This window comes from Anabrus simplex, chromosome 2 (assembly GCF_040414725.1).
Source record: "Anabrus simplex isolate iqAnaSimp1 chromosome 2, ASM4041472v1, whole genome shotgun sequence".
Lineage (NCBI taxonomy): Eukaryota > Metazoa > Arthropoda > Insecta > Orthoptera > Tettigoniidae > Anabrus > Anabrus simplex.
This window is the reverse complement of record NC_090266.1, coordinates 1,170,389,589-1,170,402,511: the sequence shown is the minus strand read 5'-3', so window position 1 is coordinate 1,170,402,511 and position 12,923 is coordinate 1,170,389,589. Positions and strand designations below refer to the sequence as shown.

Sequence of the window (12,923 nt, the reverse complement as noted above, 5' to 3'; positions counted from 1 at the left end):
TAGACAAGAACAGAGAAACTTCATTTCTGTTGTCTGAAGACTACTGTTTAACTTCTCCTTGAAAAGAGCAACTTGCTATTGTTCCACAGTCCAGCTGCTGATGAGTGACGACAAGAAGGCACTCTTCCCAATGTCCGGTTTTTGAGAGATCCACAACTCATCTTCTGGAGATGGTGTCACTTGAAATCTCATCCTCTCCCTGACATCGACTAATATGATACGATTTCAAGCTTTTTTTTTTTTTTTTTATCGAGTCTATGATAACCCTGTGCAACTTTCAGATGCAGCAACTTATTACCTTAGGATATTTTTGTGATTGGGGCCAGGTCCTCAGCAGATGTTCAGCTTCCCGAACTTTTTTTGTTGTCCTAGATTGTGGAAATTTCAACTATCATCAGTGCAGCATCTCTCATTTGTTTATCCTTCATTCGCCAAGGCAGTTAGTATTACAAACCATCCACTTCATGGCCTGTATCTATAAATTAATCAATAAATCAAGCAGAGAATTTGTTCCACCTAATTGATACTTTTTATTTTGTCTTTGGCAAATTTAATTTACAAGTAGTACATGTTTTGTTCAGACTGACTAAACATAATCAGCTACACTTTATTGGTTTAAGTAGAAATTCATAAAAGTACAAACACACATTATTCCTTGTGAATCTTAAAACAGTCTCTAACATATTACAATTTTTAAAAGGTTGAATCTTTGAAAGCCGGGCTGAGTGGCTCAGGCGGTTGAAGCGCTGGCCTTCTGACCCCAACTTGGCAGGTTCAATCTTTTTTTTTTTGCTAGGGGCTTTACGTCGCACCGACACAGATAGGTCTTATGGCGACGATGGGAAAGGCCTAGGAGTTGGAAGGAAGCGGCCGTGGCCTTAATTAAGGTACAGCCCCAGCATTTGCCTGGTGTGAAAATGGGAAACCACGGAAAACCATTTTCAGGGCTGCCGATAGTGGGATTAGAACCTACTATCTCCCGGATGCAAGCTCACAGCCGCGCGCCTCTACGCGCACGGCCAACTCGCCCGGTAGGTTCAATCCTGGCTCAGTCCGGTGGTATTTGAAGGTGCTCAAATATGTCAGCCTCGTGTCTGTAGATTTGTAAAAACTCCTGCGGGACAAAATTCCGGCACCTCGGCGTCTCCGAAATCCGTAAAAGTAGTTAGTGGGACGTAAAGCAAATATTATTATTATTATTATTATTATTATTATTATTATTATTATTAAAGTCAGTTGAGAGAATTCATTCCCAGTATAGTTGAACCTGTGTTTTTGCTACATCCTAGCAGGTAAGGAACAGTGCACCTGAAACCTACTTAAATTAAATCTCTTGTTGTTGTGGTTCTTGAAGGGGTCATGGTCTGTTATCGTGGTATTTGCACTTCAAATACTTTTCCTACTCAGGTAACCTTGACCCCTATGAACTACAGTGCAGCGCTAGGATATAAAGGAAAATGAGTTGATGGCAACATGAATATACTTGTACGGCAGGATCTCTGGCTTCATTTTGGGAATTGACAATAATTCTAATTATAGTGACCGATGAGCAGAACTGGAAAAGAGAAACTTTAATAAATCGATGGAGGCTACTCAATCTTGAGATATTTTTGTAATTAACCCATTAAACCCCGGAACATTTTTTCTTGAAAAACAGCTGAAATGCTTTAGGCCTATGGTGGTTCATTAGCATTAGCTTCATCAGTGCTCAGCTTTATCTCCCACATTCAGTTTGTCTAGATGTGGTCTAACCTTTGCAATACGATCTTTTTCGTCCAGGCTGGTATTATTGCTCAGATAAAGATTTTCTCGTGGTTTCTTCAAACCTAGTTCTTCACATTGATCTTGAAACTTGGTCATTTCTGGTATAGCTACATTTCTTTCTAGTGCATGCTATAGTGGGGCGATGGCACATAACGACTGATTAAGGGAATGCCAACAATACCTTTCAGCTTATCTGTAGAAAACGGGAACATTTGACATCCTTTTTGAACAGAATAAATAAGATTTTATTTGACAATATGCAAGTCAACTGTTAACTATAAAATAATAGAAATACTTCTAAAGGCGATAATGACCTACATAATTCATTAGGCTCACGAGACGTACTTGTTTCTGTTCTCTAGTTGATTTCATGTTTTTCAAGCAGGTGACAATTTCTCTACTTTCTAACCAATTTCCTGCTCACCAACAACCTAATCTTTGCCACTGTTGCTCTGAAACCACTTGTTTCAACATTATCCTATGTGCTGTTGTTATGAGAACTGTCTTGGTGTGCAACTACAGAAGATTGTTTCAGGTCTTTGCTTCTGCTGCTGCTGCCGCCGCCGCCGCCCACTTGGATTGATTGTTCCTCTTATTTTTATTTGTTGTACCTTACTGGTGTGTGTCTCTCTCTCTCTCTCTCTCTCTCTCTCTCTCTCTCTCTCTCTCTCTCTCTCCTCTCTCTCTCTCTCTCTCTCTCTCTCTCTGTCATATAAGGCACAGCAGCTGGACAGGTTCTCCTGACACTTCTGGCTTATATTTTTATTCTATAGTTTCTTGATTTTTTTCCAGTGCCTTCCCAAATATCATCCCCTGCTACCACAGAGTTCTGTTGTCTCAACCTGATTGGCTCAAGAGTTCCTCCCACTAAACTAACGGGTATGTCGTGGAACACTCTAGAACAAAGTATTTCTATGGGGCGTCGAAATCGCCGCGTGGCCTCCGTGACACTTCCTTCCACTATTCTCTCAAACTACCCATCAGGGTTTCCTACTGCGTTTCTATTTCTACGTTGGCGCCGTTCTGTCGGATGTTTCACAATGTTGCACACAACACTGGACTTGAGCTTCCACTAAACTTCGCTTTATTTTAAATTGTATTGAATTATATGCTTTGAATATTTCATATTTACACTCGGATAAAATTATCACTCGCTTAAATATTCGAAGCACTGTAACTTCTTGCCGCTATTATACATACGCTTAGGTTTTAAACCATTACTCCCTATCCCTCATTCTCGGAGGTCACAGATTCGAGACTCGCTCAAGTCCGTTCGCCCGGCACTGAGATATGAAAGGGGGCGTCACAACACACGGTCGTGATAGTAAGAATATACGAAAAGATGCTAGTATAAAATTTAATGTTTCTGATATATACAGTGAAACCTCGTTAGCGCGTTCCTCGTTTAACACGTTTTCCCGCTTAACACATCGTAAATTCTAAGTCCGGATTCTCATCATATTAAATTTATATTAAAATACCTCTTATCGCGTCACAAATGTTTGCTCTTATCGCTTAGTACGATCACATTTTTCAGGCCCTGAAAATGTTATTTGTCATCCCTTGTGAAAAATTTGTGATTTTTCGGGTAAGAACAGTCGCCACAGTTGCGAGATTACAGGAAAAGGCCTTGAATTCCTGAACTTCACAGGATAAGCAACTGCTACTGTTGCACCTTCGGGGAGCAAGTCGTTAGTCTCAGGAATGTTCAGTTTTGCTGGCCGGTTAGCAGAGAGATTGCTGAATAACATAGTGAGCCTATTTGTGCTTTATTTCACATTCCATTCGGAAGTTAGAAATTTATTTTGTGTTGAATGATACAGTGAAGTGTAGCAAATATTTGTCACTTGATACGGTAGCCTACATCTGGATTAGGAACATAATCGTGTGAAATTGACTAAATTGGATACAGAAAGTCGTGAAATTGCTTACTAATGAAGACAAAATTAAAATCTGTCTAGAAAATGGACTGGTGTACGCATCTAAAAGCGTGCAGAGGTCGCGAATGTTGAACTCGCACCTTCGAGTTTCAACTCGATGTCTGAAGTTGGTCGGAGTTTAGTTAGATTCAAGATGGTGGCCAAAGTCATTCCTGCCAGTTGTACATGGTGGAGTGTAACCTCAAATTCATTGTCAAAGAGTGTGACCAGAGAAAAATGTTTAATAACTCACAGCTCTGAAATGAAGGCTTCTACTAACATTTGTTTTAGAAAGAGTGTTATCTGCAATAATACTTCGAAATTTTATATTGGCCCCCATGCAGATGTTTTCATATGTATTGTTCGGTGTTTTGAACAACTTTCACTGCACTAGTTATTTAAAAAGTCTTGGCGGAAAAGGTTTTCATATTTTTCACATCTTTTAAAACTTTCCTCTCATCTTTAGATATGGTAGATAGATTACATTGTATGCGCGGATACAAGACTTAAAATGTCCTCATGTCGGAAAAAATCATATTTAGTGTTACCATATCCTTGTTGCAGAGTTTTTATTCATATATTCGGTAGTACGTTTTCTCACTTAACATATTCTTTTTTTGCTGTCCCCTGCAGAAACGTCTTAATGATCGTTTTACTGTATATCAAAATAGATAGGATAAAATTTAATGTTTTTGATACCATTTGTGCTCGGTGTTGCGAAAATGCAACACTCGTAATGTACCTGGATTGAATGACCCATTGTTGATTCTGGGATTAATTTTCGCACACGGGCAAACTATATTATCCCTGAGGTATGCTATAAGGAAGAGTCCATTACTGTTTCAGTTGCATTATGATTTACTTACCATAGTTTTCAGTCACACTGACATTCTTTGTGTAGATTCACCGTTTGAATTCACCAGCTGTCTATACAAAGACGCTCTTGTCGGATATGGTGGGAGGCACATGGAGCTCATAGCTTGAGTCATGGAGTAACTATATTGCTGACACCAAAGGGTTTATAATAGCTGCTGCCAACTTTATTTAATAAAATGTAGATAACTGTATGCTGTTGCTAAAATCTTGTACTAAGAACTAATGTGTGAACAGAAAAAAAAAGTGGGAGCCTTGCAGTAACTTTGCAATTCAGTGCACTTGTGGTCAAAACTGTACAGCACTGAAAATGAATGTTCCCATTCTATCATTTATTAGTTAGCCAATTATTGTTCCATGATGGATGGGAGGTAAGGAAAGTATGTGGGGTCCTTCAGAACAGATTTTTTTTTTTTTTTTCCTGCAGATGAAGTGATGTTGCACTAGTCTGCTGCGAGTCTTGCCGTTCAAGTGTCTTTGCTGCTGTTACTTCATTTAGACATAGGTTTGATATAGAATTACACAAAGAGACTGTCTGATAACCTTTATTATTGCGGTGTCTGCAATGTGAATCTTTAATCTAGAATCAACATAAATGTACTTATTCCTTTATTAATCTACAGCAATTGCAGAAAACGGTGAGAAATGTCACCATAACCACTGTTAATACTTCTAGTATTATGGTTCAAACATAGCATTTTCAAATTGTGCCATGAGAGGGGCTGTATTTAAGTTCTGTCAGGAAATTCAGTGAAATGATAGCTTCCTTAACAAATCAGGAGTGTTGAATATTTGTGTTGGGCGAGGCTGATTGGCTCGGACAGTTGAGGTGCTGGCCTTCTGACCCCAACTTGCCAGGTTCAATCCTGGCTCAGTCCGGTGGTATTTGAAGGTGCTCAAATACTACAGCCTCATATCGGTAGATTTAGTGGCACGTAAAATCTCTGCAGGACTAAATTCCAGCACCTTAGCATCCCTGAACGCTGTAAAAGTAGTTACTGGGACATAAAGCAAATAACATTATTCTTTATGATTGATTATGATGAGGTAGTTGTTCTGGAACAGTCCACAAAGATCTGAGATATTCATTTTAAATAACTTCCTTATTATAATTACTGAATTCATGGGTTTGTACTGATTGGCATAGTTGGGTTTCTGGAGTTCTTGCAGAATTATTTGTGGAATGAGGGAAGAACTATTCAGCTAGATGGATTAAAATTTCAAAAGGACCCTCCTGTATTTTGAAATTACTTATTGCTTGTTAATAAGTCTGGTTCATCACTCCATATCAGGTCTTTTTTGTAACAGGGACAGTCAAAATTTTCAGTTAAATTTTCAGCTGTTTTAAACATTGTTTCAATCTAAAGCATATTGAAAACTCATTTGTTAATTGGAGTACCTTACAGCATTTAATAATGCATTTGGATGTGTTACTAAATTCTGTAGAAAGGAATTGAAACCTCTAGAAACAGTTGTGATTTTAATGTTTTATTGGGATGTACTGTGTATATACTGTGTATCGTCGTTGCCGGGACAAAACCTCCTATGTGAAAATATTTTTGGAGGTATACTGTCCTGCAGCACACTCATTATGACGAGCGAGAATGCCTTGACAATATTCACCTTGGATGAAAGAACCTTACCGGCCAAAGTTCTGAGCTAAAATATTTCACATAGGAGGTTTCGTCCCGGCAGCGACGATATGTTAGTTGTTTCTGCCTGCATCCTCCTCCTTTGCTGGATGTACTTTGTGCTGCTGTTTCTGCTGGTGTATTTGTCCTATTGTTCCCAGAATACTTTTGTATCTAAGGTTTCTGAAATTCTACCTTGCTTATTAAATTTTGTATATATATACATATATATTTCTTTTCCTTCAGCTTATTGCATCGACGCGAAGGGATTATGAATTGCTGCAGCAAGAAATGAACCGTATTCAGCAAGAGAATGAGAGTGCCAAGGAGGAGGTGAAGGAGGTACTTCAGGCACTCGAAGAATTGGCCGTTAACTATGACCAGAAGTCCCAGGAAGTAGAGACTAAGAATAAGGAGTACGAAAGTCTCACTGAAGAGCTCATGCAAAAGCAGGTATTGACTTTTGTCCTCAAAATACTTTCCTGTATTCAAATGTTAACATTTTTACCACATTGAGGAAAGTGAAGAAACAAATTCTCAAAATTTAAGAATTGAGATGGATTTCTGGTATTAATTCTACTGAAAGTTGAAAAGTGTGTATTAGAGTTCCTGCTATGGTAGGAAACTAATTTGGCTTGCTTCTTATTCTTTCTCATTTGTTTGGAAGATTCTGAAGAGTAGTTAAAACTTAAGAACAGACATTCTATTCAGTCTGCTATAACTATCAGTTGATGAATTCTGTGATGCTAATGATGTAACTGCTAAATCATTGCATAAACCATTGTCTACTAATATTAGATTGCATTAGTTTGAACTGTTCTTGTGACTCAGGTTTTTAAATTGCATTTAAATTTTTCCAATTTTATTCATTTTATTGTTTTTTGCTATGACTTGTTTGTAAGTTGCTGGAATTATTTTCTGCTTTAATATAAAAGTATCATAGTGCCGTAATGAAGAGAACATACATTTATGATGTGTTCAAATTGGCACTTGCAGATTTCATACAGTGGAAGAAAAACACTAAATCAATTGATAATTTACACATTAAAGGTTGAACTTTTTAAAAAATCTGAAATTGGGAAAGGAAAGCGTGTGGCTTATGTTCGAAAAACTATAAAATACAATAGAAGTTGGTTATAGCGATAATTCATAACTGTGAAAAATTGACTCGCTATAGCAGATTGTAGTTAAATCAGATTTTCCGTAAAAATCAGGGAAAACCTCGCCCACTTTAAAATCGGTGTGAAACTGCAATCAGTTTATTCAAAACTTGTGTTTTCACAGATTTCTATACTACTCATTAGCTATTTTTCTAATTGCGAGACAACATGAACACGTATGTTCAATTTCATTCTGAAGAATTGGAGTACTATTACTCCACTGGCTTATGTGGCAAACTTTTTTCGTACATGTATCATGAAAACTCATTTCAAGTGCCAGTGGAGTAAAAACCTTATCGTCATAATTATACATGGGAATAGCCTTTCTGAAATTTACCCACACGTTAGAAAATATAGTGAAACCTCGTTAGTGCGTTCCTCATAAGGATGATTTTTCACTTAGCACTTGTAAATTCGAAGTCCTGATTCACGTTATATTAGATCTATATAAAAATACGTTGCTTATCGCATCACAAATTTTCACTTTTACTGCATAGTACGATCACATTTTTCCTAGCCCTGGAAATGTTCTTTGTCATTCCTTGTTAAAAGAACATGATTTCTAATACGGGTTAGAGCCCTCACCGCAAGAGGCAGGTTGGGGAAAGTTGCACAAAAATGGGAAATGGCCTTGAATTCCTGACTCTTGTTTAATTCAAATTTTTGAAGCTTAAATTTGAATAATTCGAAGTCAGGATTTCATCACAAGTTAATTTTGTAATGGTTCCTCGAATTGAAGCCATGAAGTAATTCCCAAGAATTGTCTATTTTTATTGCAGCTTTCTAGTTATGGTCAGGTAGTCGCTATTGTTAAGACTTGACCTTTATCTCTGAAATTGTCAATTAATGTATTGAAACATATGCTGAATTGTGTGTAAATACTATTGTTTTACTATTGTTTACGCAGTATATTTTCATGTGAAAACTTTAAATTACAGGACAACATAGCAGCTGTTAAGGGATGGTAGAATGCATAGTAAATTTTTTATGTATTTATACAGTACTGTAGTCTACTATATTTTCATCAAAATAGTCATCCTTGGTTAATTTGAATTTTGGATAATTCGATTTTATTTTTCTGATTCACCTTCGAGTATGAACACTTTATTACTGTTTGCTTTTGGATTCCTGTAAGAGTACGAGGAAGAGTGAAGATAGTCTCTCTTTTACATAAGATAATTCATTTGTTAGCATCAAGTGACAACAATAAAAATTCGCGCTTTTAAGTACTTGCAACTTTCATTCTTATTGCGGACCCCTGGGGTTTGCGGCCACAGTTTCGGAATGGCTGGTATAGGATATAATTTTATATTCACACTGGGTGAAATGGTAGTTTAGGGGAAAGGCCTAAAAGTTGATTATCCAATATGTTATTAGTGGTCCTGTCGATAAATACTACATAATAAAAGTTATAGGTATTACAGTTTCCCATCATTTATGTCTTATACAGATTTACCATGCTGGGTATAACAAGAAATATTCACAATTTAGACTTTTTGCTCAATCCATGTCAACGCTGAGCATTGCTAACATGGAAATTTTGTTCAGTTGTGTTAACTGGTGATGGTGGTGGTTTTTGTTGTGATTTCTTGCAGTGAAAACTGCATGGTCATCAGCCCTCACAGGCAAGGAAAATTTTAAAGATGACTATCAAAATGAGAAAAAAATAATGAAGGAACGTCGTGAAAGGAGGAAGAAAACTAAATATGGAGACCTACATTATCGATAGCACTCAAAATTGATGGACATTACATTGTGGATTGTTTGTTGTGATGTGCTTTGTCTCCTCTGTTGGCACTCATCTCTAATAGATGGCATTACTGCTGCTTGCCCAGTAGAACAGCCTGCTGAATATTGGCAGGAAGTACCCGGGGAGATAGATAACTTTCTTTTCTCTAGATGCCGTTCCTCTGGTTTATACATGTTCTTAAAACTACTATTACGTAGCACACTGGTTCATCATAGTATTCCAGCTATTCCATCACTGCCATGTGGTGCTGACAGGAATGGGCAGGGTGCAAACTTAGCGGAAAATGGAAGAGCAGCGTTTACCGCCATCTGTGGTGGAGTCATTGCAACTCTGGAACTTAGCATTGATAGAACACCAGCATAGTATAGTTTGTGAAAAGTGAGAAACTCTGCCACTTTTCATTTGATTGAGAATTTCATGTGGCAGCATTGCTTTTAACCACTGCATTCCAGTTGGTTAATATTGTATTCTGACAAGAATATTGATGTCGTATAGAATTCAGTTTAATAATTGTCTATTAAATCATCACAGAAAAATGGATGGGTGGGTTTAAATGGCACTTGGTACTTCAGTTTAGAATAAGGTCAAGTATGATCTTAGCAGGGAGTGGTGCCCCTGCCTATACGAGTCCCAGAGCACACCGACCTGGTGTGTAGCATGTGGTAAGGGTCCCAGCTCAGGGTTACGGGTGAAGAACTCAACGAAATCTACAGCGGAGAAGATGGTCTTCAGAACTGTGGAGATTGCAGAAGAGGCAGCCCAGTACTCGGGGAATAGTATGAGTACACTATTCATCAGCAGAGTTTTTCCAATGTTGGGGCGGCTGAAAGGGCGTCTGTTCACCATGTAAGGGGCGGGCTGAGCAATTGCTGGCAGTAGCTCTAAAATGCCTTTGGGAGTGGTGACCACATCGTAACAATAGTCTAAAATGATTGGTGGTGATTATCAGCCTCGGAAAAGGTTAGGGCGTACACTGCTAAAAATGATGCACAGCTCTTGTGCTGGGGGACCTGTGATGAGTGGGTAACCAGCATCTAATATTATGAAGGTGGGAATAATAAATGTCATGACCCTGACAGGAAAATTGAAAGAATAGATTTTTATGGAGTGGGAGAATGTTTCAATGATGGGACTGCCGGGCTGAGTGGCTCAGACAATTCAGGCACTGACCTTCTGACCCCAACTTGGCAGGGTTGATCCTGGCTCAGTCCAGTGGTATTTGAAGGTGCTCAAATGCGTCAACCTCATGTCGGTAGATTTACTAGCACGTAAAAACTCCTGTGGGACTAAATTCTGGCACCCGGGCGTCTCCGAAAACCATAAACATAGTTAGTGGGACGTAAAGCAATTATTATTATTATTATTATTATTATTATTATTATTATTATTATTATTATTGTTGTTGAACTAATTGAGGTCAAGTGGAGGGAAAGGGAGTGAAGAGGATGAGTAGAGGGTACACCCTATTCTGGAGTGGAGGTGGTGAGGCAAAGAATGTAGTAAGAGTGATTGTTAACAAAATCCTGGATGAATATGTGGATAGGGTGGACTACGTTAGTGATAGAATAATCAGAGTACGACTGAGGATGGAAGGAGGAGTGAAAGATTTAGTCCAAGTTTATGCACCCCAAACTGGAAAAAGTGAGGAAAATATAGAGGAATTCTTAGAGACACTCGGAAGTAATCACCGATGTGGAAGTGAGTCATGGGGAGACCTCGATGCGCAGGTTGGAAATGACAGAATTGGTAAAGAAGTAGTGATAGGTCCATATGGATATGGAGAAAGAAACGGTGAGGGAGATAAGTTGATTCATTTTTGTGAGAAATGGAATGATTGTGGGTAACACTTAGTTAAGAAAGAACAGTAGAAACATTGCTAGATGTGGCTGGGGTGAAAGGACACAAACAGTAATTATTATTTTTTGGGTGAGAAAATAAATTGTAAACAGTTAATGGATGTAACAGTGCTACCAGGTGAGATGTTAGATGGAGACCACAGTAGTGGTGGCAAAATTGAAAATAGATAAAAGTGTGAGAGTAAAGGCAATAAGACAGAAGAAAATAAAAGCATGGAAATTAAAATAAAAGAACTCGGGAGAAATTTCAGGAGGAATTAAAACAGCACACCCCTATACCAGAAATAGAAAGTGTAGAAGAAGAATGAGCCAAATTTAAAAGCATGTTTGTAAGCTGTGCAGAGATGATTTGTGGCAGAACTTCGGCGAGAGTGAAGGGAAAGGAGACACCTTGGGGGAATGAAAAGGTGAAGGAGATTGTTAAACAAAAGAAGAAAGCATGGGAGGAATGGAATAGAGATAGGAAAGATGGAGGTAAGATTAAATATCGGGAAATTGAAAGTGTAAAAAAAAGTGGTAAATTAGGAAAAGAAAAAATGCTGGGAGAGATTCACACTTGAGTTGGAGAAGGATGTAAATGGTGAGAAAAGGATGTATGGATTGATTAAAAAAATTATAGAAAAGAAAAAATCTACCCAAAACAAGTGAAGGAAGAGAGTGGAAATGTAATAACAGACCCAGAAGGGAGAAAGAATAGGTGGAAAGATTATTTTGATGAACCCCTGAATGTGAGAAACAATGCAGAAGTGTATAGTGGTAAATCAGGGGATTGAGAAATGGAGAGTTATATTGCAATGGCAGAGGTGGAAGTCACTGCTAAACAAATGAAAACGGGAAAAGCAGCAGGGATGGATGAAATGTGTGTGAAAATGAAGGCAGCAGGACCTATTGGTCTGCATTGGTTATATAGGCTGCTAAGGTGTATATGGAGGAAAAAGAAAGTACCTGATTGGTGTAAAGGTGTAGTAATACCAGTATTTAAGAAAAGTGACAGGAAGGTATGTGACAATTATCGAGGAATTACACTTTTGTCATAAGTAGCCAAAATTTGGAGAGAATAATAGAAACAAGGATGAGAGGAAGGGTGGAGAGAAATTTAGAGATCTGTACAGGGCAGGTTAACGTTAAACCCTATATTTACCATGAGATTACTGATGGAAAAAGAGTTGGAATATGGAAAAGATCTGGTGATGGTATTCCTTGATCTACAGAAGGCATATGATAGTGTTAATAGAGAAAAGGTGTGGGAAACGTTAAAAGGATGTGGAAGGCAATCAAAGGAAATTGTGAAAACAGTGTATAAGAACTGCTCCAGTTGTGTCCATACTCCAGTGGGGAGAACAGATTGGTTTAGAAATCAAACTGGACTTTTTATGCTCTTTGCTTTACGTCGCACTGACACAGATAGGTCTTATGGCGACGATGGGATAGGAAAGGCCTAGGACTGGGAAGGAAGCGGCCGTGGCCTTAATTAAGGTACAGCCCCAGCATTTATTTGCCTGGTGTGAAAATGGGAAACCACGGAAAACCATCTTCAAGGCTGCCAACAGTGGGGTTCAAACCCACTATCTCCCGATTACTGGATACTATATCAAATAACACTAGTATGTTTTTATTGTTCTCCCACCTATTCAATACAATACAATAAAATCTTAAAAGTTAGGACATTTGCCCTTATCAAAATGTTGACATAAAATTAATACATTGGATGGTACATGTTTTGCCTATCAATAGTAGGAATCATCAGCCATTTTTTACCTTAGGAATAGATCAGGTACCTGATTGGGAATGACTTATGAATACTGTTAAAAACTGTCTTGTAAAATGGATTGGAGATCGTTAAACAACTATTACAAAATAAAATGTGGTATACTATTACTTAACAATATTGTGTTTATATTTGAGTCTAAGGTAAAAAATAGCTGATGATGCCTACTACTGATAGGCAAAAGAAACATGTACCATCCAGT

General features: G+C 38.0%; 1 protein-coding gene across 1 annotated transcript in view; it reads left to right on the top strand.

Annotated features, from left to right (window-relative positions):
• Khc (kinesin heavy chain) overlaps nt 1-12,923 on the top strand; it is a 278,091-nt gene that overhangs the window by 171,021 nt on the left and 94,147 nt on the right. Inside the window, exon 9 of the mRNA XM_067142133.2 lies at nt 6,434-6,640. Coding sequence (XP_066998234.1) covers nt 6,434-6,640 — 207 coding nt within the window. The remainder of the gene's footprint in view (nt 1-6,433; nt 6,641-12,923) is intronic.